Source organism: Odontesthes bonariensis, chromosome 19 (assembly GCF_027942865.1).
Source record: "Odontesthes bonariensis isolate fOdoBon6 chromosome 19, fOdoBon6.hap1, whole genome shotgun sequence".
In the NCBI taxonomy this organism is placed as follows: Eukaryota; Metazoa; Chordata; class Actinopteri; order Atheriniformes; family Atherinopsidae; genus Odontesthes; species Odontesthes bonariensis.
The window spans coordinates 33037305-33062036 of NC_134524.1; the positions used below are offsets into that span (position 1 = coordinate 33037305).

General features: G+C 41.0%; 1 protein-coding gene across 3 annotated transcripts in view; it reads right to left on the reverse strand.

The window, feature by feature from the left end:
• mtmr1a (myotubularin related protein 1a) overlaps positions 1 to 24469 on the reverse strand; it is a 54475-nt gene extending 30006 nt beyond the window's left edge. For all 3 annotated transcript variants that reach the window (XM_075450952.1, XM_075450951.1, XM_075450950.1), the window contains exon 1: positions 23915 to 24469. In XM_075450952.1, coding sequence (XP_075307067.1) covers positions 23915 to 24057 — 143 coding nt within the window. In that variant the 5' untranslated portion in view covers positions 24058 to 24469. The remainder of the gene's footprint in view (positions 1 to 23914) is intronic.
• Between the last annotated feature and the right edge of the window lie 263 nt (positions 24470 to 24732).

A 24732-nucleotide genomic window follows, 5' to 3' on the forward strand; every position in this document is an offset into this window, starting at 1 on the left:
GTGGAAAAGTAATTCAACAAGACACTAGTCGGATCATGAGGACTTGCAACAGTGGCATGAAATTCAAGTACCTTTCTCCTCAACTCTGAGTCATCTGAAGGAATTGCAAGGTTGACAGGTGAGTTGGGCCAGTGTTTGGGCAAGTCTTTCAGAAACTTGGGACCGTTGACCCAGTTGTTGTCTTTCAGGAACTCTGCAGCATTCAATCCACGCGATGCATAGTCTGCAGGATTCAGTTTTCCAGGAACATGTTTCCACTGTGACACATCAGACATCCACCTGATTGCATTTACACGATTGGCAACAAATCTGTGAAAGCGCCTGCTGTCGCTTCGTATGTACTTCAAGACTGTAGTACTGTCTGTCCAAAACACGGATGGTTCCAGGTCCAGTTTCAACTCATCCATGAGCATCCGGTCTATACGAACTGCCAGTACTGCAGCAGTCAGCTCAAGACGTGGGATTGTCATCAATTTCAACAGTGCCACTCTTGATTTCCCCATCACAAATTTCACATGCACTTGCTTCTCACGATTAACTAACCTCAAGTAGGTCACCGTGCCATATCCGACTTCACTTGCATCGCAGAAGTGGTGCAATTGTGCATGCTCAACCTTTCCAAAGTTCTTGGGTTTGAAACTGCGGGTGATGTTGAAGTCTGTGAGAGTCTCAAGACTCCGCAGCCAATGTTTCCAGGATCGTGCAAGGGTGCTGGGTATGTCTTCGTCCCAGCTAAGGTTCAGCCTGCAAAGTTCCTGCAGCAGATGTTTTGCTGGAAAGGTCACTGGGGCAAGAAATCCTAGCGGGTCATACATTGAACTGACCATAGACAGAATGCCTCGCCTGGTGCATGGTTGTTCTTTGAGAGCCACATGGAACTTGAAGACGTCATCTTCTGCACTCCAGTGCACACCAAGGGCCCTTTCCATCGGCAGGTCTTCCAGGTCTAGGTCCAAGTCCTTCACTCCTTTAGCCATTTCACAATCTGGAATGTGGGCCAGGACAGCTCGGCTGTTACTGGACCACTTGGTGAGATTAAAACCTCCTGCTGCACACAGAGCCTTCAATTCCTTGTAGGTGAATGGCATTGGTCTCGGTATCCACGGACTTCAGCAAGTCATCAACAAAGAAGTTGTTGAGGACCGTGTTCACTGTGTCAGCTGAGAAGCTGTCCTTGTGGTCCTCAGCAGTCCTCCTCAAGGCGTAACTCGCACAACTAGCTGATGATGTTGCTCCAAAGATGTGAACGGTCATCCTGTACTCCATGAGCGGCTGAGATGTGTTTCCATCTTCCCACCACAAGAAGCGCAGGAAGTCAACGTGCTCTGATGGTATCTTCACCTGATAATACATCTTCTCCACATCTGCCAGTATGGCCACGTTCCCATGACAAAAACGCAACAGGACGCCAATCAAGGAGTTTGTGAGATTTGGGCCCTTCAAGAGTTCATTGTTGAGAGATGTTCCTTGGTAAGAGGCGGAGCAGTCAAAAACCACTCGTAAGCTTCCTTTTTTGGGGTGCCGTACTCCATGATGTGGTATGTACCAACGTCTTGTGCTCTGAAATGCCACTTCCTCTTTAGGCACGAGCTCAGAATGTCCACATTCCAAAATGGCGTTCATGAACAACGTGTATTCATCCTTGAAGATTGTGTTCCTGCCAAACTTCCACTTCAAAGATTCTGCCCTTTGCTCTGCCATCAGACGGTTATTGGGCATATTGGGATCCCTTTTAAATGGCAACGGCAGCTGGTAGCGTCCATCTTGCAGTTTGACAGAGGTGTTCATTATGTCCAGAAATCTCAGGTCCTCTTCAGACATTTCCTCCTTCTCATACAGTCTCAGGAAAGTCATGATTGTATTGCTGAACCAGCAGGTCCTGTACAGCTTCCACAGAAATCCGGTGGCTGTAAACATATGGTTTGCCTTGCTTATTCAGACTTGATTGCTCGTTATGGAGGAGACCACTGACAACCCAGCCTAGCAGGGTTTTGGTTGCAAAAGGCCCATTGCCATGGCTATTTATCACCTTCCATGGCTCCATGAGTTTGGGCAAATTTGTACCAATCAAGAGATCAATGTCGGCATCAATGCTGGGCAGCAATACATCATTCAAGTGTGGCCATTTCTCCAAATCCTTCTGCCTTGGTATGTGGTCTTTGCTGACTGGTATTTGTTTTTGTGTGTATAAATCAGGCAGTCCATAGAAGTTTCCTCATCCAAACTGCTTACTTCTAAGCCACTGATGACGATACTGTCAGTGGGTTTCTCTTGACCCATGGTTCGCAAAAGAATCCTATGGTGTCTTCCTCTTGCATTCAGACGTCTTCGAAGGCTCTCAGTGCAAAACGTGGCGGAACTTCCTGGATCAAGGAATGCGTATGTCTGGACAACGCGATTGGACTTACTCAGCTTCACTTGAACAGGTACAATAACCAGTGTGCAATGATCGTCACTAGATCCAATGCTTTCCTTTTCTAGTGAGACCAATCCACTATTTATTGACTTTCCAGATCCACTGGAGTTTCCTTTGTGGTCTGTGACTCCATCATCTGTCTTCGGAATGTGCAGGATGTCTGGATGCCTTTTAGAACATACAGTACAAGTAAGGCGCCGTTTGCAATCTTTGCTCATATGGCCCTTGACCAAGCAGCCAAAACAAACACCTTTCTTCTTCAACATTTCAACACGTTCTTCATGTGTCTTAGAAAGCAACTCTTCACATGAAGTCAAGGCGTGTGTTCCATTGCAAATTGCACAAGTGTTTGTCACAAGAGGCTTGGCATTAGCAGATTGCTGCTTGGGGACATCACTAGTGGTAGGAGCAGATGCATTCGTCACAGCAGTTACAAAACTACCTTTGCTTTTAAATGAAAGCTTAGAATCTAATGGGTGTTTGGGTTGCAAGAGCTTCCTTGTGGGAAGTGGCTGTTGGATGTCACCAAAGAGGGGATCTTGCATGATCCTAGCTTGCTTCTCCATGAAGAAAACGAGATCAGAGAAAGTAGCCTTGGTCTGTCTGTGCTCCAGGATGTCAAATGCTTTTGACCGCCATCTTTCCCTCAACTTTATAGGAAGCTTTGAAACAAGAAGCCTCAGGTTGGAGGGCAGACTAAGCTACTCCATGTCTTTCAGACTTTGAGTCAAGTTGCAGCATGCTCGAAGGAAGAGTGCATAACTGGACAATGCCTTTCCATCTTCTGCCTTAATGTTGCTCCAGTTTAAGGCTTTCTCCATGTATGCATTAGTGAGCTTTATTTTGTCACCAAAATGATACTCTAGCAATTGTTTAGCCTCTGCGTATCCATTAGTGCTGGGCGGTATGACCAAAAATACATATCACGGTATTTTTTCACGGTATCACGGTATTTTGTTTTTCATGCATAATTAGGTGTTCACAGCATTTTCTACAGATTGAGAACAGAATTAAAAATTAAAATAAAAATTCTTCAAAATAATTCCTTTGTTAATAATTGGTCACACAGAACTTTATTGTATTAATATTCACATCTTCATTGTAAACAAATTAATAACATTAATTACACTGGTCGGACTGTTCAAATCTGTTTCAGACTGATACCTCCGGTTCAGGCTGGTCCTCATCCTCAACACGCACGTCTCTTTTTCAATCGCGGAAAATATTTTTCAACACTCATCTGGATTGAAGCAGCAAACATTCAGTGTAAGAGTTTAAAAAACCTACTTTATTTGATTCACTGCTGCTAGTGTTTTGACCTCGACAACCCAACTACATTTTTTTTTTCTTTTTTAAACGGCAAACTTGCAACTAGTGAACTTTATAAAGAAGGAGTAATCGCTTGTTTGCTATGGGTCGGGACGGGACAACATCGTATTAAAAATATAAAATATTTTTATAGGACTTTTTAATGTGTGATTTTATAAAGTTGCACGTGATACCAATCTTTTGTGAATTTCGCCAGCCGTCTTCTTTCGGTTGAGCTAATCTAACGCGACGCTGAAGCTAGCAAGCTTCCAGGGATGATCTCGCTGATGGAGACACACGTGGTGTGCACGGAGGGGAGGGGCTGTGTGTGTGTGTGAGTGTGTGTGTGTGAGTAGGCTATGTGAGAGAGACGCATGACTGACAGAGAAGGAGGGAGAGCAGGGAAAGGAAATGCAGCTTAACGAATACGAGTATTTTTTAAATAGCGTTAAAAATAGACAGTAAACATGCGTGTTTAGAAGCGCAACACTGAAAAGGGTCCCGTCTCAAACAATAGCCGCTTTCGGACTGTAGGAACCTTTGGCAGTTCTAATAACCTTTTAATCCGCGGGGCCGTTTTCTCCCGTGTTCGGACATACAGAACTCGGGGCTTTCTCCCTTAGTTCCTATAACTATTTAGCTCCTTCTCCGAGGTCGGGTCTTTTCATAGTTCTTATAGAACGAATCTAACGGAGGTGTGTGGTGGTCGGTAGCTACGCCCCATGTCATGCTATCACGGCTGAAATGTTTCCTCATAGACACAGACACAACCGGCGGGTGTTTTAATAAGTTAAACTTACACTGGTCTCATTTGTCTGCAGCGCTCTGCTCTCCTTTCTTCCTTCATGAAATGAAAAAGTATAGTCTCCTGACTCTCTCTGTGAGCTTTTCCAGCCTCGATATTAGACGCCTGATGTGATTGTCCATGATTAATATCACCATCATACAGACCATGAACACGGTGGCCTCCCGCTCTCCATATTAGCTTCTTGGTGGTGTTTTTTCTACTCTCCTTACTTTTACCGTTTTGTTTTGTGTTTGAATGTAGCGCTAAACGGCTAACGGCTAACGGCTAACACGTCACTGAAGCAGACGGCTGCGCACGGCGCATCAGTCCCTATCAGGTCCCGACTCATGTGCGAAAGCAGACTGAAACAGTTCCGCTGGGGAAGGATAGTTATCAGAACGAAATTCAAGGAGGGTAGTTCTGATAACTACTTTCTTAGAACGGTCTGTCCGAAAGCGGCTAAAGTCGCGCGACGCAGCGTTCCCCCGTTGTGTAATCAAATACACCGGTATGGCGGTATATTAAAAATTCATATCATAATGAAATTATAAACCGGTATTCGGTGTGAACCAGTATACCGCCCAGCACTAGTATCCATCATCAGCACTCATATGCAAACAGCTTCTCACCAGTTCCTTTGATTGGCCGGAAGTGTATTGCTCCAAGTAATATAAGCGATCTTGGTTACTTATGGCCTTGTTTTCGATTCCATGAATGAATGGCTGCATAAAAGGCCTAAAGTTCAAAGGTTCCCCATCAAAAACAGGTATATCCCTAGTGGGAAGCAAAAATAACCGCTGTTGCTGAATGAAGAGGTTTGCAATGTCACTTAAGCCACTATTCACATTTGGCTGTGCAGAGTGCATGGCTGGATTAGCTGCTGCAGTCATGAGGGCAGGGGTGGCTACTACCACAGTGGGAGCAGAGGTAGCTGCTACTATGTTGGGAGTGGAGGTGGCAGCTGTAGGAATGAACATGGGTGCTACACCGGCTGCATTTGAGGTGACAGCAGCAGGGACTGAAGCTGCTGCTACCGCAGGTGCATTGGAGGTGACAGCTGTGGGCTGAGGTGGATAAGAAGGTAGTTGATAGGAGATTTGGGTTTGTCTTTGTGCTGTAAGCACCTGAAGAGGAGTCTTGGGGACAACTTGTATATGAGCATATTCAACTGAAGTCTCTGGATCCAAATAAGTTTCCTTTACACTTTTTTCATGTGCCTCCAGATAAGAATTTATGCCATCCATGGGTTCTGATCGACAAACAGAGCGTGCTTTTGTTTCCATGCGTTTCTCATAATTCTCCAGAACTTTCACTTTTGCGTCTGCTGCAGCAATGTCAGTATCCAGTTCATTCTGCTCTATTTCACTTTGCAGTTGCATCCTTTGCAGCTCAAGAGCCTGCTTCTTCTTAAGTCCCGCAGCACGTTCGAGAAGAGATTCCCTTTCTGCTTCAGCCTTTGCACGAGATGATGACACTGATGACGCATTTGATTTGTGAGAACTCCTTGTCTTTCTGGTTACATTGGAAACACTGTCCATAGGAGTAATAATAGGTAATGGCTGAGACAGACTGCCTATGAATGTCTGCGCATTTTCAAGAAAAGACAAGAAGGTGTTCTTTTTTGGTTCATACCATTTGACATGGTCATCTTGCCTTCCATCACCAGTCAACATGTCTTGCACCATCAGATGAGCTTTGTCAAATTCATTCATTGCATCAATAAGATTTTGAATGCCTTTGTCCATATCAGCAACATTGCCATTGTCCATAAATATCTTTAACTCATTTTGTTTCCGTGTACAAAAACTCAATTTCCCCTTTCGGGTTGCAATGCGCTGATTTAACTGGCTTTCAGCCATTATTTGCACAGTAGCATCATCCGTAGAATCAGCAACTTGAAGTTCAACTTCATTTGACTCAGATTGAGACATCTTCAAACAATTTCCCCAAAAGAGCTTATTTCAAATAAAGTGACTTAACACAGAAATTCAGTTTAAATTCAAGAATGTGGTCCAAAATCCAGTATCCAAAGTGTATACAATCCAAACAAATCCACATTCCTTTGTCAAACAAATCCCATTTCAAGTTGAGTCTCCATGTGTAAGCACTTCATGAAGAGTTTTTTACTTTATGTGAGTGTCAGTTTCGATTCAGTTCAAACTTCAAAGGGTAGGTGTTGTATAGTTGTTGTCACGCGCTTATCTTAAAACACTATGTACAGCTGTTGTTCATACCTTGGTCAAGATGGATGAAGATGTTCAAGATGGAGGCAAGCAGGTAAGTAGCAGGCAGGCAGAGGGAGAGAGGCAATGGCAGGCAAGCAAGCGGTGATGGGTAATGGGAGGCAGGCAGATAGGCAAGGAGAAGGGAGCAATGGCAGGCAGACAAGCAGGTGGCACACAGTGAAGCAATCCAAATTGTTTGTTATCCAAAGTAAAGCTAAATAATCCAAGAATAAAGGCTCAACATAAAGGATTCCAATAAGTAAACTAAAGTATATGTTTTCTAAGTTCAAATGTTCAAGCTTAAAGTGGTTAAAGCGGTAAAAAACTATATCACTACAACTTTCCTTTGTCTTTGTCTAACTGAGACTGACTACCAAGTGAGAGGCAGCCATCTTTACCTGGTCAGGTGACCAAAGGCTGTGTCAAAATAAAAGTCAATGGCCCAAGGCCAGCAAATCTTAACCAAACTAAGAATATTAACTAAGGAGACCAAATTGGCTCCAACACCTTCATTAAGCATTATGATGACCTGAACAAAAGTATTAAAACATGTCTGTACTGAACAAAAAGTCTTCTTTCCTGCACAGGCCAGTTCCAGGCAACTTCAAGCTTCTCTAAGCTCCTGCAGACTTTAACATGTACGTCAGGAGGGAGCAGAACATTTCACGGAATATTTTCACAATTACTGATAAATAAAAGGCGCAGAATAATTCACAAAGAATACCTTGTCTGTATTAAGCCGTGACTGCCATCAGTCTACCTGGAGATGTTTCAGGGTTACACAGCTGACACTAGGCGAGGTAGTAACTGTGAATGCAGGTGGTGCAAGGCCGGATTAACTATATGGGCCTGCGGGACAGTGCCCAGGGGCACCAACCATTCACAGCCAGTGGGGGGACACCACACGACAAACTTTAAAAATAGTTTTTTCATGAATGTTTGTACACTTAAAATGATTACACTTGACACTTGACATAAATATTCATATAAAATTCATTATTAAAACTAATGTGATAATAACAGCAACGATATATCATAATTCTGAGCAATAGTGGCCTAATGTGAACTTTAACCCCCCTCCCTCAACCTGTCATTTGAGCCAGTCCACCTATGGTGAAATGCATCATGTTTTTTAAAAAACGCGGTAAAAATAAAAATAAATGGATAGACATCAATTGAGTGGTTGTGCGAAGAGAAAAATAAAAAAATAAAAAGACTCCAGGCGTTTAGCAGCAATTAAAAATGTTCCAGTGTTAGATGTTTCTTTATAAAAACATCGACAACTGCTGACAACCAGCTGGCTATTGCTAACGGTCCCACCATCTACCACAACCGGGCGGCTAAATATGCAGCAGCAGCACGGCACGACGGTAAGAAAACCAGGTTTCTTACAAATGATCTCTTCCAATGCCAGCTGCCGAACAAACAGTCAGTGTCTAGAGATTTGCTAATCTATTCCCCTTCAACCGGCATGGTGTATTGTTTTGCGTGTAAATGCCTGGCCGGGCAGCAAAATGCTTTCACCGAGGCCCGGGGTACAGTGACTGGAAACACCCGGACAGTCACAGCCCACGAGAAGAGCGCAAGCCACCGCGAGTGTCTGCTCGCACTACTCGGGAGGTCACACGGGATGCGTGTACGGTTGATGTTGTTCTCAGACAACAAAAAGAGGATGCGGCGAAGTATTGGAGAGAGGTGTTGCGACGCATTGTGGCCGTGATGAACAGGGTGCTTGCGCAAGTCTTGAAAGTCTCAATAAGTATGGAATTTTGAAGCACTGTTTTCCAGACCTTGAAAAGTCTTGGATTTTGTGTGAAAGTCTTAATAAAGTATGGAAAATAAATGTATGGTAGAATTTTACAGTATGCTCAAAGGCATTGTGAAATGAGAAATAGGAAGGTGGGCTATAAAACTATAATTTTAGTATCTGGTCACGTACTGTATCAGCCTAATGGGATGAGATGTGAGTGAAGAGACTGAATTCTACATACATACATCCATCCATCCTTTTTTTTATAGATAGTTTTTGTGACACTTGTTTGATGTGAAATTCATGTACTTGTGATTTTCATGTTTTGAAACGTTTTCATCAGTAAAAGCATAATTTACTGTGAATAATGCATTTGTTCATTGAATACTAGCCTATAAAAATTAACATTTCTAATAAACACAGTTGGTACAATCTCAACCAATGAAGTAGGCAGTAGGCACACAAGTTACAAGTACATAAAGTTAAGGTCTTGGGGAAAAAAAGTATCAGTTTTAAAAAAGTCTGGAAAAAGTCTGGAATTTTGATTTGGAAAAAGAGCAAGCACCCTGATTAAGTTTTGAAGTGGTTTGGCATTCCGGGGAGACAACTTATGGTGCTCTGGGACGGCTGTGGCAATGACGTCCCCCTGGATAATAGGAGTGTTGTTAGTGCTGCATAGGTGGATGCTCTTTGAATTGATAATATATTTCAATATAGACAAATGCTCTTCGAATTGATACACATTTTGAATCTGTACATTTTAATATATGGATGCTGTTTGGATTGATAGTGAATTGAATTGATTGGTTTTAAATGGAGATATTTGAATAATCCTACATACTGTATATAGATGGATGCTGCTTTAATTGTTACTGATTTTGAATGAATACGTTTGAAAATGTAGCCTAGGGGCACTTGAGGTTTAGTGCCCAAGGGCACCACATTGACTTAATACGGCCCTGAGGTGGTGTACTGGACTAAATAGTACACAAGTACTTAACGGACTGTACTTATACAGTGTAGTGATTTTCTAGTCTGGTTGACCACTCAAAGCACATTTAAACTACAAGCAACAGTCACTAATTCACAAAAACACTCATAGAGCACGTATTAGTCTGTACAATACTACAGGTTACACTTACTGTACACTTACTGTACACAACTGTACACTAACTGTACACAACTGTACTATAACTGTACTCTAACTGTTAGGGCTGCACGATATATCGAAAATGTATCGTTATCGCGATACCACGGCTTGCAATACACGTATCGCAAAAGTAGGTTAAATTAAGATACATTCACCAAAAAATTTTTTGGCGCGACCGGCGTCCAATCATATTTGACAGCCAGTGAGTGTTGCGGGGATAAGCCCGCCTCTTTGAGTGCGAGAGAGGAGAGGGTGAGAGAGTGAGAGAGTGCTTCTACTAGTTCTTGCTGATTGCCGTGATGGCCGAGGGTACTGGTTCAGGTGAAAATGTGTGTGAGGAGGAGCTGGTCCCTAAAAGAAAAAGTACATCCATTATTTGGAAATACTTCGGATACAGAAGGGCTGACGAGAAACAAGCACAGGTACTTTGCAGGACCTGCAACGCAATTGTTGCAACATCCAGAGGGAACACGACCAATCTCTATAAACACCTTCAGCACCGCCACAAGCACCTCCATGAAGAGGTAGAAGCTAGCGCTAGTTCTAGTAGCAAAGCTAGCAGTTGTCCTCCGTCCACATCCAAAACACCCACTAGTTCTACAGTCACCATCCAACAGAGCTTTGTGAGCACTACACCGTATGAAACACAGTAAAAAAGACATAAAGATCTAACGGCAGGAATTGCAAGATTTTTGGCCAAAGACATGATGCCGATGACTGCTGTTAGTGGGAGTGGGTTTGTGGACATAGTGTCAATTCTCGATCGGCGTTATAACATTTCCTCGCGGAATTATTTTTCCCAAATAGCGATTCCACAGATGTACAACACATGCCGCACATCTGTGTTATTTGAGTTGAGTGGCGTGGACTACTTCGCCAGTACCACCGACCTATGGTCGAGCCGTACATCAGAACCCTATTTCAGTTTCACTGTTCATTTTTTGAGCAATGACTTTGAGCTGAAGACACGGTGCCTGGAAACCGTATACTTCCCCAAGTCCCATACGGGCGAAAACATTGCACAAGGACTTCGTAATGTACTAGCGAGTTGGGATCTGCCAGAGAAACGTCAAGTGTGCATCACCACGGACAACGGTGCCAACATCGTTAAGGCCACTCAGCTAAACGACTGGGAAAGACTGCAATGTTTTGGACACAGGCTTCATCTCGCCATCGGTAAGTAGCTTACCTTGGGCATGTTGCTCGGCATTGCTAAGCTCCTGCTGTATTATTTTTTTAAATACATATTTTAGGTAGGTTTAACCAAAACCCCCGTTTTCCTTTTCGAAATTGAAACGTGGCATCTTTAATGAAATGTGCGCTGTTTCAGCCTATCACTAGAGAGAATACAAGAAGATAGAATCGCTCTCTGCTATCGCTCAACTTGCTTTGCAAGCGACGAGAACGAGAAGAACTCAGACTTGTCATACACTTGTCAGACACATGTCAGTGTCAAACTAGAGCCGTGAACGCCTCTGCTCTGAGCCAGCCCAGGCTGCCACCTACTGACAAATCAACGAAATTTGCATGCACCTGTCCATGATTCGAAACAATGCAATAATGATAAACTCCTGTATAGTGATAGAACGCACACAGGGTGCTGTAATTAAATAAATGAATGAATGAATAAATAAATAAATACTTTATGTTAACAAAACAACAGCATTGTGTAAAAATGTGAATGGTTGTGGTGGTTTTAAATTGTAGGGAATAAATTTAGGCTTTGGTTTTTTTCTGATACAATATTTTATGTCCCATGTGTTTTTTTCTTCTTTTGTCTACTTCTAGAGAATGCACTGAAAGTTGAGAGCCGCATTGCACGGGCCATTGGAGTGTGCAAGAAGTTGGTGGGACACTTCTCCCACAGCTGGAAGGAGAAAAAGGCCCTGCAAAAGGCTCAGCAGGAGCATAACCTTCCAGACCACCAACTCATCACTGAATGTTCCACAAGATGGGGGTCGAGGCAAAAAATGATTGAGCGCATTCTGGAGCAGCACTGGGCTTTATCTGATGTCCTTGCAGCAGACAAAAAGTCCAGGAATTTGATCCCCACCTGGCAGGACCTGGATGCCCTTGAGTCAGTTAACCAGGCCTTACAGCCACTCCAAGAATTTACTGACGCCCTGTCTGGAGAGAATTATGTCAGTGTATCATGTGTAAAACCAGTCCTCAATTTGTTGAATACATCAGTGCTGGCAGAGAAAGACGACTCGGAGCTCACAAGAGACATAAAAGGGAAAATACTAAACTACATGAACTCAAAATATGAGGACCCCGCAACACAGGAGCTGTTGGATATGGCGTCCTTGACAGACCCCCGATTTAAAGCCACCTTCATTGACAACGGCAAGGTGGAAGGCATCAAAGCCAGAGTTCTGGCAGAGATGGAGGAAACAGCATCCAAGGTGATTGTTATATTATTTATTTCATATATTTTACATGATGTTGAATATGACATGTGACCAATATGTATTGGGGGGGATGTGTGTTTTCATGTTTTCTATAATTTTATGTATTGTAGGAGAGACAGAGGCCTGAGGAGTCTGAGGCCCAGACTGAAGATACATCAGCTGGCACCCCTGCAAAGAAGGCCAGAAAATCACTTGGCAGCTTCTTCAAGATGGCCCCAACCCCTGTTTCATCTACACAACTGGAACGATCCATGGAGGCTGAGCTGAACAGCTACTTGATGTCTCCTACCATTGACAGTGAAGCAGATCCTCTGGCCTGGTGGCGACTACACAACGTCAATTTCCCACAGCTAAGTAAACTAGCCAGGAAGTATCTCTGTATTCCTGCTAGTAGCTCACCTTCAGAGCGACTGTTTAGCACATCAGGGAATATAGTGACGTGCCAACGTGCATGCTTAAAACCAAGCAAAGTGAATATGCTGGTTTTCTTGTCCAAAAATCTGCCCTAAATAAAGCACACACACACTCACACTCACACACACACACTCACCCACACACACACACACTCTTATTGCACTAGCCCTTTTGGCCATGAACCACAAAGGCGTATTATGTTTTTGGTCATTTTATGGGTTTTTTTACCCCATATAATCATTTAAGCACCCTTGACTCCTTCTTGGATCACCAATTTGCTTTTATTGAAAAGGTTGGCAGTTTAAGCACCCAAATGCTTTTGTTTAAATACATTATCATTTTTAAGACCTGGTTGTCTTCACTTTTGTGACCACAGAAGAAAATGTCTTACCTAATGGGTCAATATAATTGATAATCGATGGACACAATGGCAGGTGTAGCCATGCTTGTTTTCTTGGCCAAAAACTAGTCTAAACCGTTTACACACACAAACACACATTCTCTCTCTCTCTCTCTCTCTCTCTCTCTCTCTCTCTCTCTCTCTCTCTCTCTCTCTCTCTCTCTCTCTCTCTCTCTCTCTCTCTCTCTCTCTCTCTCTCTCTCTCTCTCTCTCTCTCTCTCACACACACTCACACACTCACACACTTTTATTGCACTGCACTGAATTGTGGTCATTTCAATGTTTGTTCTATGTTCAATATTTACCCGTTAATTGCACTAGCCATTTTGGTCTTTTCCCCATGTAATCATTTAAAGGTAGGGTAGGAGATCCTGGATTTTGAGTCCAGCGAAGCTGCATTTTGAAAATACACAGGTAAAAAGTCCCAACCCTTTTCTTCACTTTTCCCTCGAAGGCACGCCTCTAGAGTACATGAACGCGCACGAGCACGAAGGTGCACGAGCGCTGTTCTGACAGCAAACATCGATCGTTGCCGTATTTAGTATTTAGTATTTAGTTTATGCTAACTATACGTTTAATAATGCTAGGTGCTAGCCAAGTTGGCTCTAGTTTAGCTTCCTGCCAAGCTTCTGGACGTTCACGGAGCAGGGTACGCGCACAGGGGGAAGGAGGGGGAGGGAGGAGCAGATTGCAGTTTGATAGACGGCATCAGTATCCAATCATTGTGAACGGTCCGTTCACAATGATTGGATACTGTTTTTACTAGATTGTACGTTCTAGAGGCCACTAAAACTTTTCATATTTGTGTCAAAACTTTTAATTAATTGGTTGCAATGGGGGTGTGAAGAGTATTTCAAGCAATATGTAAAAAAATGTTCCAGAAAAAGATCCCCTACCCCGCCTTTAAGCACTTTTAAGTCCCTCCCGACCTCATTTTGTGAACTCCTCCTTGATTCACCTAATTTGCTGTTATTTAAAAGGTTGACATTTTAAGTTTATGCTGTATATCAGCCATGTTTTTTCCTAATAAAAAAATGTTGCAAATAAAACATTGCTCTCAGTTGTTTTATACATGATAAAATGCAGAATGGCAAGTAGAGAGGGAAAAATATATGTATATATTAAATATCGCAAGTAATATCGATATCGTGGTATCCAGTCATGTTATCGTGTATCGCATATTTTTCTAATATCGTGCAGCCCTACTAACTGTACACTTACTGTACACAACTGTACTATAACTACTCTAACTGTACACAACTGTACTATAACTGTGCAAGAAATGTACTATAACTGTACACTAACTGTACACTAACTGTACTCTAACTGTACACAACTGTACTGTTAAAATTGGCTTTGTTCTTAGACATTATGAATGAAATAGGGCTCAGTACTTTTCCATATGACCTAAAGTGATCCAGGAGTAGAAAGACAAAACAATTAGGAAAGCCTGGGAAAGCAAGGGCAGATTCACACACACACATTGTTTTGGGCTGATCCAGAGAATATGACGAAGCATGTTGAACCTACTCATGTCCAATCATACTCGGTCGAATGTGAGTCCAACCTATGAGGCTATAAATAAACATGATAACCGGAAATCATGGCCAGTCTGACAGACTTCCTGCGGGAGCTCTGTTCCACTGAGCCCAGCGCTGATATGCTTTGATGTGTGACTACCAATAAACACTTTATTTTCACTTGAATTACTGCGGTCCGTTCTTAAGCCTCCTACTAAAAGAACCGAATCTAATAAATGGTGCCGTGACACGAGGTTTGAAGGCTAAGGGACCACCATGTCGTGAGACCGACCCCGTCCGAGGGAGGACGCCTCGAGGTGATAGGAGAGACAGCTTTTTTCAGACAATCAGGCGCCAAGAAAAAGGTGAGCAGAACACCACTTAATGAATAAATGTGAAATTTCTGCATATTGAATAACCTAAATGAAGTTGTCTGAATTGAGTTGTCCTCTAGTCATGGTAAATCCAAGTGTTAATGTACTGTCTGTTTGCATTGAATGGTAACACGTGAAGTATAACTACACATAGTTACATGCAGGGAAAGTAAATAAGTGTCCTGACAAGTGAATTCGAACAAAGTGACAAGATAAATTCATTTTATAAATGAATGTCCCATGCGTGGAGCTTGTCTTCAAAATTTTTTACCGAGCACTAATAGCTAAGTGTGACCGAAGTGGTTTATAAAATCCCCAAATTGAAGGGGGTCAACTAAATAAATAAATAAAATTAGTAGAAATCCGACACGGAAGATTCTCTGCTGACGGAAGTTAGAACGAGGGATTGAGTCTTCCGGGGTGCGAAGCGGTCTATAATTCCGAGACATAGTCGGTCTGACAAGAATAAATTTATACTGTAGGACACAGGATCAGATTTTTTAATTTTTATGCAACTGTGGGGTGGGGTTCGCCGCTCGAAGAAATTTGACTGCGCCAGCAGATCTCGAGTGGTTTCTGTTCAATATTGGGGTTGGTATAGATAAAAAGTGGGGAAAAACGAGTGGCTGCACGTGCTATACGAGTCGCTTTGTTTGGGGAAATCAGTATTTTTATGGTGTGACCCAAAGTTTTGGAAAAAACAAATGCTTTGATAAGTGGAGCGCACAGAACACAGCGTTCTGCGTAGAAGTTTCTTCACTACTTTCAGCATTTGGGCAACTAAGGCCTTCCATATACTTTGAATAACACGTGTATAACTTTTGAATATGTCACAAAAATTAATTGACGACTGGAAAAAATGCAAATCCGGCTCGCTGGGGTCGGTGCTGGTTGACACGTTAGAAAGATGGAAGAAATGGTCCCGAGGAGAGAAGTAAAACGAGGGACAGATAAATTAGACTGGAGAAATGCAGAAAAAGAGTGTGCGAGTTTGCTCCACTGAGGCTGAGTGTGTGTGTTCAAAATGTTTTCAAAACAAACGAGAGAGTAAGAATCAAGCACATGCATAGTACAGAAGGAAAAAGTTGATATATGATATATTTGATCCCAAAGTTTGACAAAAGTTAATCATTTTTTTTCACCACTAATAAGAGACCTATAAGGAAAAAATGAACAGATTTGGAGGCTTGACCTGAGGCCTGAAGTTACTAACTAAAGATCAGCTGTGCAGCAGCATTACAGGAAATAATGAATAATCAATTACATTTGTAAAGCACTTTTCATTTCATACGGAATCTCAAAGTGCTATGCATAATAATGAATAATGAATAATGAAAAGCCTCAAACGCTTTTTGAGCCATAATATTCCCAATTTAATTTATAGTTGTTCCCTTTGTCATAAATGCGCACACCCTAAGATTGTCTTTTCTCAACCCTGTTTTTTTTTCTCTCATTCAGCCCTGAGAGTGAGAACAATCCAAACAGACTCTGGGTGATCATTGGCCTGAGTTTATAATGATATAATGATTATAATAGGGGTTTAATTTTGTACTAGAGCAAATCATATTGATTGATCCATCTATTTTAACATGCATATGATTAGGAAAGACACCAAAGTATGTAGATAAACTGAAAACAGCTTTACAATGAAAAAATCACAGAGATGAGATAAGAAACAATAAATCCAGGAAGAACATTGTTTGAAACATTCATACAAATTGTTGCTGAAAAAGGATTTAACATCTCTCTTAAAAAGCGAAAGTCATAAACACAAGCAGAGTGTTTAGGAGATTTGCTCCTTTAATTAAAATACAATCTGAAAAAATGTTCTCCACCTGAAACAGGACTGAGAGCAGGCAGTCAGACCAAATGACATAAGTTAAAAGGAAAAAACAGGATTTAGGATTTAATATCGCAGCCAGACGGTCAGATGTCAAACAATTTGATAACATATTAAAGTTATTGAGGCTTAGCCTTTATTGTTATTAGGAGATATTAACTTGACTTTAAAATTTTAGCTGCTCTAAATTTCCTCAGCCTCAGGTCACCAATTCGGAGTCAATAGTTATCACCAATATTTAGATTCAAACTAAACCATTTGACTATTTAACTAAATCATTTAACTAGTTAACTGCAGCAGATCTATGAAACAATTAATATACTCTCTTAACAAAAAAGCAAATAGGTTTAAATCCATTAGGAGAGGAACAGAGGGACAGCTGCAGCAAAGACTGAGCCATAACAAGACAAGTCAAGGTTTGTTTTTATGGCGCATTTAAAAACAGTGAGCAGAGTGCAACTTGGTTAGCCAAAATCAGACACAGACTTAATTTGGCTGAAGCTATCCCTATTATGCATTATATTATGCATTATTTAACCTACTATTTTATATGATATATAATATATGACCTATATATGAATGTTTTCAGGTTGTCCCACATGAGGCCTGGACGGGGAGAAAATACCCTGTCCATAGCTTTTTTTAGGACACTATGAGGACTTGTGTTAATGTGGGAAAAAGGTTCGGTTGCCAAGCGACAGCCATGGTGAGTGGGGGCTGGGGAGTTCCCAAAGGGGGCACTAACGGCTTGGGGGACAAGGGCTACCTGAGGGAGAAGGAGAAGGACGCCAGTAGGTGGCGTGATGGAAATTCAAACTGTGCTGAGTCAGTGCCTGTGGTTGAAAGAAAAAGGATATGAATGGGATGAATGAAATGTTCTGTAATTAGGTGTTTTGGGTCATCGGAAGACGTTCCATTAGAGATGACCACAAAGTTTTTAATCTACTACACTAAATCGATCAATCAGACATTATTTATATAGCAGTTTATATAGCACTTCTCAACCCAAGAAAATATAGAACAAAGACCTTTCAGATCAAACGAAGCAGTGAAACCCAAGGCCACATACAGACACATGCACACTCACATATAAAGCCACGCACACACACACACACGCCACACATACTGGAAACAGGGACCACAATGTGATCCTCAAAGAAAAATAAAGGATGAATTAGGATAAATAAAGAAATAAAATTAAACTAGGCTTTTAATATCTGTATGGAAACATGTTATGGTATCATGTGATGTTAGGAACAGCTCTGATGTCACACCGTTAATACCACAGGAGGTGTTTCTGATTCAATTAGAACCGGAAAAAACTTAATGCTGATCCTGAACTATCTGTGTACGCCTCAGCATCACGAAACAGCCACTGGTAAAAATTAAACAACATTATTACTAACTAACAAGTAAGAATAAAGCAGATTATGCTGAAATTTTATTTTTTAACGCTCTGACCTGAATTCAGAGAGGACAGACAATATTTATCCTAAACAAGTTAATCAGTTCGTCATTGGAAAAATGTCTACTTTCTTGATGCTGTGCTGCTCCCAAAATGAGATCTAACCACAAATATTTCTGTCCGGCAGCAAACAACAACACAGGAGGAGAAGCTGCAGTGGAGCAGTTCGGCAATTAATTAACAATTAATCATTCAAACTTCTCAAGTTTTCCCAAAAATTCTGTGTGTGTTTGTGTCTTCTTTTGCATTAAGACTTCCCGGACCTGGATAAGGAACACATGGATCAAACTCATAATATGAAGACCACTGTTTGTATACTTAGGCCCTAATGGAAACAGGAAGTTTGCTTGAGCAAATCCAGAAATGCGATATATGTTTGTCATCTGTTGTCATCTGTTGTCCTAACCTGTGGTGTCTGGTGTTGAGTGTTGTTTGTGTGTTGTCATGATCCCAAAACTGTCTAAATGATTTTCCACAGCAGAATAAATGGATAATACAAAATATCTCATGAATGCTGGACAGCAACTTGGTGAGAATTCTGGTGTCGTCCTATAAAGAAGGATTATATCAACTGTGCTGATGTTGAACGTGGTGATGTGTTCCCTAGATAATTTGAATTTTTTAAACAGCAAAATAAGGAGATGGTACTGGATTTCTCATTAAGGCTGCACAGCAGGTTGATGACTGTTCTGGTTCCTAAAAGCAAGGGTTATACCAACTGGCCAGTTGTTTTGTTTTGGGTTCTGTTTATTTTGTTATTTCTTTGATTTTCTTTTGTTTTGTTTATTTTGACTTTGGTTTTGTTTGGGGTCCATATGAAAAATAAATAAATAAAGAATGAATTGGGCATTGAAATTGAACCTTTCAAAGAGAGATACCCTAGTATAGAAATAAAGTGCAAATGACATTTTGCACTACTGCGCTGCGAGATTTGCTAATATTATTCCACAGATTCAGAACCACTACAGGACGTACGGCCGGAGGACTCATAAGCTTGAGTTCTGGGAGGCCTTTCCCATCATGCCAAGATGATGGTGGAGAACTACACAACGAAATTGTCACAAAAGAAAATTAGTTAGGGAGGGGATGCTGAATATCCCTCAAGGAAGCGACGTACTGGTGACCTCTCCTTCCAAGATTAGTTCCGGATCAGAATGCTGAACAGACGTTCAGCCAAGAGGAAAACAGAGCACCGACAGGATTGGACCACAAGAGACCACACGACTCGTCATGTGGTCATCTAAGAAAGATATATCATTTAAAAGAAAAGTTAATCATAATTGTTCAAGAGGCTAATATACTCATATAGTCGAGCCTTGGTTAAATTTATATTTGTTGTGTTTCATTTTAAAGTGTTTAGCTAATTCCTCTTAAAGGCTGATAATGAATCATTTTTAGAATGTCAATTGCCAGTGGGGTGACTCGGCTGTTTGGAGCGGGACCTTAGACTTTGAACGGTAATAAGTTGGTCGGTCGCCAAGTGGAACTGGGGCCATAGGTGAATTTTTCCCGGTTAAGCCATCGGGTTTTCGCTCCTATTCGCTGCAAACGGTGGACGAACCTGCTGGTAATGTTAATTGCCTTATGCAATGTTTGAGTGTCAGTAGAATAGAAATGATGTGAAAATTGTTGATAAATCAGTGTTGTGTTGTTATGGTACTTATGAGGGAGCAAGGCCTTGCTAGCCACATAATGTTTTAGACCATATGAACAAAGATTCCACACAGAGGATGGTTTCAGGGCCACATACACACAATACATATACCAAAATATGATTTTCTACATATAATCTATTAAGAAATGTGCTCATTTGCGGAGTTATTATCAGTTGAGTGGGGAAGGTTTTAAACTTACTAGAAAAGAGTCTCTGTTTCTAGAATCTTGATTAACACTCCTGATATAGAAGGTTTTGCTAACGCATCACAATTATTTTTAAATGTGCTTATTTGCAGAGTTATAATCAGTGACTTATGAAGGTCTTAACCCTCTCGGAAAGAGTTTCTGTTCCGAGTAAAATGATGGAATAGTCCTGACTTGACAGTGTAGCTTAAGCATTAGAATTATGTTTACTATTTCCATGCCTGTGCAATGAAGACTTTCTTGCTGCTTTAATTGCAATGATGAACAGCTTTCACATAAGCTTACATAATAACACATGAAGTCACGTCAAAAGGGGGATGACAGATATCTCCTAACTGGTTGTGCTACATCTCAAAAGGTAAGTGGCTCTTGCAGTTTGGGGGGTGGCTGCTAAAGTCTTGCTACTGCTAATACAGATGTGACACAATACAGAAAATGACAGTCCTACCGCAGTTATTTGACTGAATTAGTTGAAATGATAAAATCACTTCAAAAGGGGGATTGTTAAAATTGGCTTTGTTCTTAGACATTATGAATGAAATAGGGCTCAGTACTTTTCCATATGACCTAAAGTGATCCAGGAGTAGAAAGACAAAACAATTAGGAAAGCCTGGGAAAGCAAGGGCAGATTCACACACACATTGGTTTGGGCTGATCCAGAGAATATGACGAAGCATGTTGAACCTACTCATGTCCAATCATACTCGGTCGAATGTGAGTCCAACCTATGAGACTATAAATAAACATGATAACCGGAAATCATGGCCAGTCTGACAGACTTCCTGCGGGAGCTCTGTTCCACTGAGCCCAGCGCTGATATGCTTGGATGTGTGACTACCAATAAACACTTCATTTTCACTTGAATTACTGCGGTCCGTTCTTAAGCCTCCTACTAAAAGAACCGAATCTAATAGTACTATAACTGTACCCAACTGTACACTTACTGTACACAACTGTACTATAGCTGTACTCTAACTGTACACAACTGTACTATAACTGTACACTAACTGTACTCTAACTGTACACAACTGTACTATAACTGTACACAACTGTACTCTAACTGTACACAACTGTACACTAACTGTACTCTGACTGTATACAACTGTACAAAACTGTACACTAACTGTACACTAACTGTACTATAACTGTACACTAATTGTACTCACACTGTACACAACTGTACACAACTGTAATCTAACTGTACACAACTGTACTCTAACTGTACAATAACTGTACACTAATTGTACTCAAACTGTACACAACTGTACACAACTGTACTCTAACTGTACACAACTGTAAACTAACTGTACTATAACTGTACACAACTGTACTCTAACTGTACACAACTGTACACTAACTGTACTCTAACTGTACACAACTGTACAAAACTGAACTCTAACTGTACACAACTGTACACTAACTGCACTCTAACTGTACACAACTGTACAAAACTGTACACTAACTGTACTATAACTGTACACTAACTGTACTCTAACTGTACACAACTGTACTATAACTGTACTCTAACTGTACACAACTGTACTCTATCTGTACACAACTGTACTCGAACTGTACACAACTGTACACTAACTGTACTCTAACCGTAAACTAACCGTACTCTAACTGTACACAACTGTACTATAACTGTACACTAACTGTACTATAACTGTACACAACTGTACTCTAACTGTACACAACTGTAAACTACCTGTACTATAACTGTACTATTACTGTACACTAACTGTACTATAACTGTACACAACTGTGCACTAACTATACTCTAACTGTACACAACTGTACACAACTGTAATATAACTTTACACTAACTGTACACAACTATACACAACTGTACTATAACTGTAGACAAACTGTACTCTAACTGTACACTAACTGTACTATAACTGTACACGACTGTACACTAACTGTAAACAACTGTACACAACTGTACACTAACTGTACTCTAACTGTACACAACTGTACACTAACTGTACTATAACTGTACACCAACTATACTCTAACTGTACACAACTGTACACTTACTGTACACAACTGTGCACTAACTATACTCTAACTGTACTCTAACTGTACACAACTGTACACTAACTGGCCTCAGGCACGCTCAGGCCGGGAGATTGGACCGAAAAACAAAAAGTTTTCAGTGCAATCTGTTGGTTTTCTTAGCTAGGAAATTGTTTTTGAATTGGCTCTATATGAACAAATTGGATTATTTTATGAATTATGATTATTATTAATTAATTGAATTCCAATTGGCTTGAATTGGACTTACTAGCTAAGTGCCTTGAGATGACATTTGTTGTATTTGGCGCTATATAAATAAAAATGAATTGAATTGAATTGAACTGTACTCTAACTGTACAATAACTGTACTCTTACTGTACACAACTGTACTATAACTGTACAATCACTGTACTCTAACTGTACACAACTGTACACTAACTGTACTCTAACTGTACACAACTGTACTATAACTGTACACAACTGTACACTAACTGTACTCTAACTGTACACTAACTGTACTATAACTGTACACAACTGTACACTAACTGTACACAACTGTACTATAACTGTACACAACTGTACTCTAACTGTACAAAACTGTAAACTAACTGTACTCTAACTGTACACAACTGTACTCTAACTGTACACAACTGTACACTACCTGTACTATAACTGTACTATTACTGTACACTAACTGTACACAACTGTACTATAACTGTACAATAAATTTACACAATTGTACTATAACTGTACACTAACTGTACTCTAACTATACACAACTGTACACAACTGTACACTTACTGTACTCTAACTGTACACAACTGTACACTTACTGTACACTAACTGTACTATAACTGTACACTTACTGTACACAACTGTACTATAACTGTACTATAACTGCACACAACTGTACACTTACTGTACACAACTGTACTCTAACTGTACCATAACTGTACACTAACTGTACTCTAACTGTACACAACTGTACACTTACTGTACACTAACTGTACTATAACTGTACTCTAACTGTACACTTACTGTACACAACTGTACTATAACTGTACTATAACTGCACACAACTGTACACTTACTGTACACAACTGTACTCTAACTGTACCATAACTGTACACTAACTGTACTCTAACTGTACACAACTGTACTATAACTATACACTAACTGTACTCTAACTATACACAACTGTACACAACTGTACACTTACTGTACACAAATGTACACTAACTGTACTATAACTGTACTCTAACTGTAACTTACTGTACACAACTTTACACTAACTGTACTATAACTGTACACAACTGTACTATAACTGCACACAACTGTACTCTAACTGTGCTTTAGCTGTACACAACTGTACACTTACTGTACAACTGTACTCTAACTGTACACAACTGTACACTAACTGTACTCTAACTGTACTATAACTGTACACAACTGTACTATAACTGCACACAACTGTACTCTAACTGTACTTTAGCTGTACACAACTGTACACTTACTGTACACAACTGTACACTAACTGTACTATAACTGTACACTAACTGTACACAACTGTACTCTAACTGTACTCTAACTGTACACAACTGTACTATAACTGTACACAACTGTACACTTACTGTACACAACTGTACACTAACTGTACTCTTACTGTACACTAACTGTACTATAACTGTACACTTACTGTACACTAACTGTACTATAACTGTACACTTACTGTACACAACTCTGTATTCTAACTGTACACATCTGTACACTTACTTAGATGCTGAGGCCATCGCTATTTCTGAAGACTTTGGACACTTTTCAAAATCGTATTATTTGTGAAACAATCGCATCATTATTGTTTAAATATAGGCTATATTGAATTAAACACAAGATAACCGTAATTAAGGAAGTAATTCTTCATGGGATTGAAGTTTGACATGGACACCGGACAGGTTCCTGACGCGACCCCACTAACCTGTCCGGGGAGTCACCGGCAGGTGGTGAGCACGTCGGCGAGCCCCAGGGACTCCGGTTGGGCCCAGCTCCGTCCGTAGATCCGGCCGTAGTTCCGGCCGTAGCTCCGGCCGTAGCGCCGGCAGGCCCTGCCTGTTTCTCCATCTTTCAGGCAACTGTTTACTTTTTGGATCAGTCGGGGCGGGGCGACTTCCTCCACGCAGGCCTGGATGCTGATCAAATGGATCCTCCGTTTACGTTCAGCTCCTTCGTTTACATTCAGCTCTTTCGTTTACATCCAGCTCTTTCGTTTACATTCAGCTCCTTCGTTTACGTTCAGCTCCTTCGTTTACATTCAGCTCTTTCGTTTACATCCAGCTCTTTCGTTTACATTCAGCTCCTTCGTTTACATTCAGCTCTTTCGTTTACATCCAGCTCTTTCGTTTACATTCAGCTCCTCCGTTTATATTTAGCTCGTTCTGCGCGCCTATCTGTCAAATGTGGCCGTGGAATGTGTTAGAAGCTCTCAGGCGGATGTTGCGGTTTCATCTCAGTCGTGCTTCCTTTCTCACTGGCCTTGCTTCCTTGCTCTGAAGCTCCGCCCCCCCGTACAAGCCGCTCGCAGAGATGCGCGCGGATGAGAGAATATTTTACAGACGAGACGAGCAGACAATTGCATATTTTTTATTTAATTTATTATGTGAAGCTTCAATTCAGGAAGGGAGTACAGACGGAAAGAGTCAACTGTATGGATTTAGGTGTATCTTTGATGATATCACAACATTGAATGGCTTCATTTATAATAATCTATGGCAAAGCAGTTAGATAATCCACAGACAT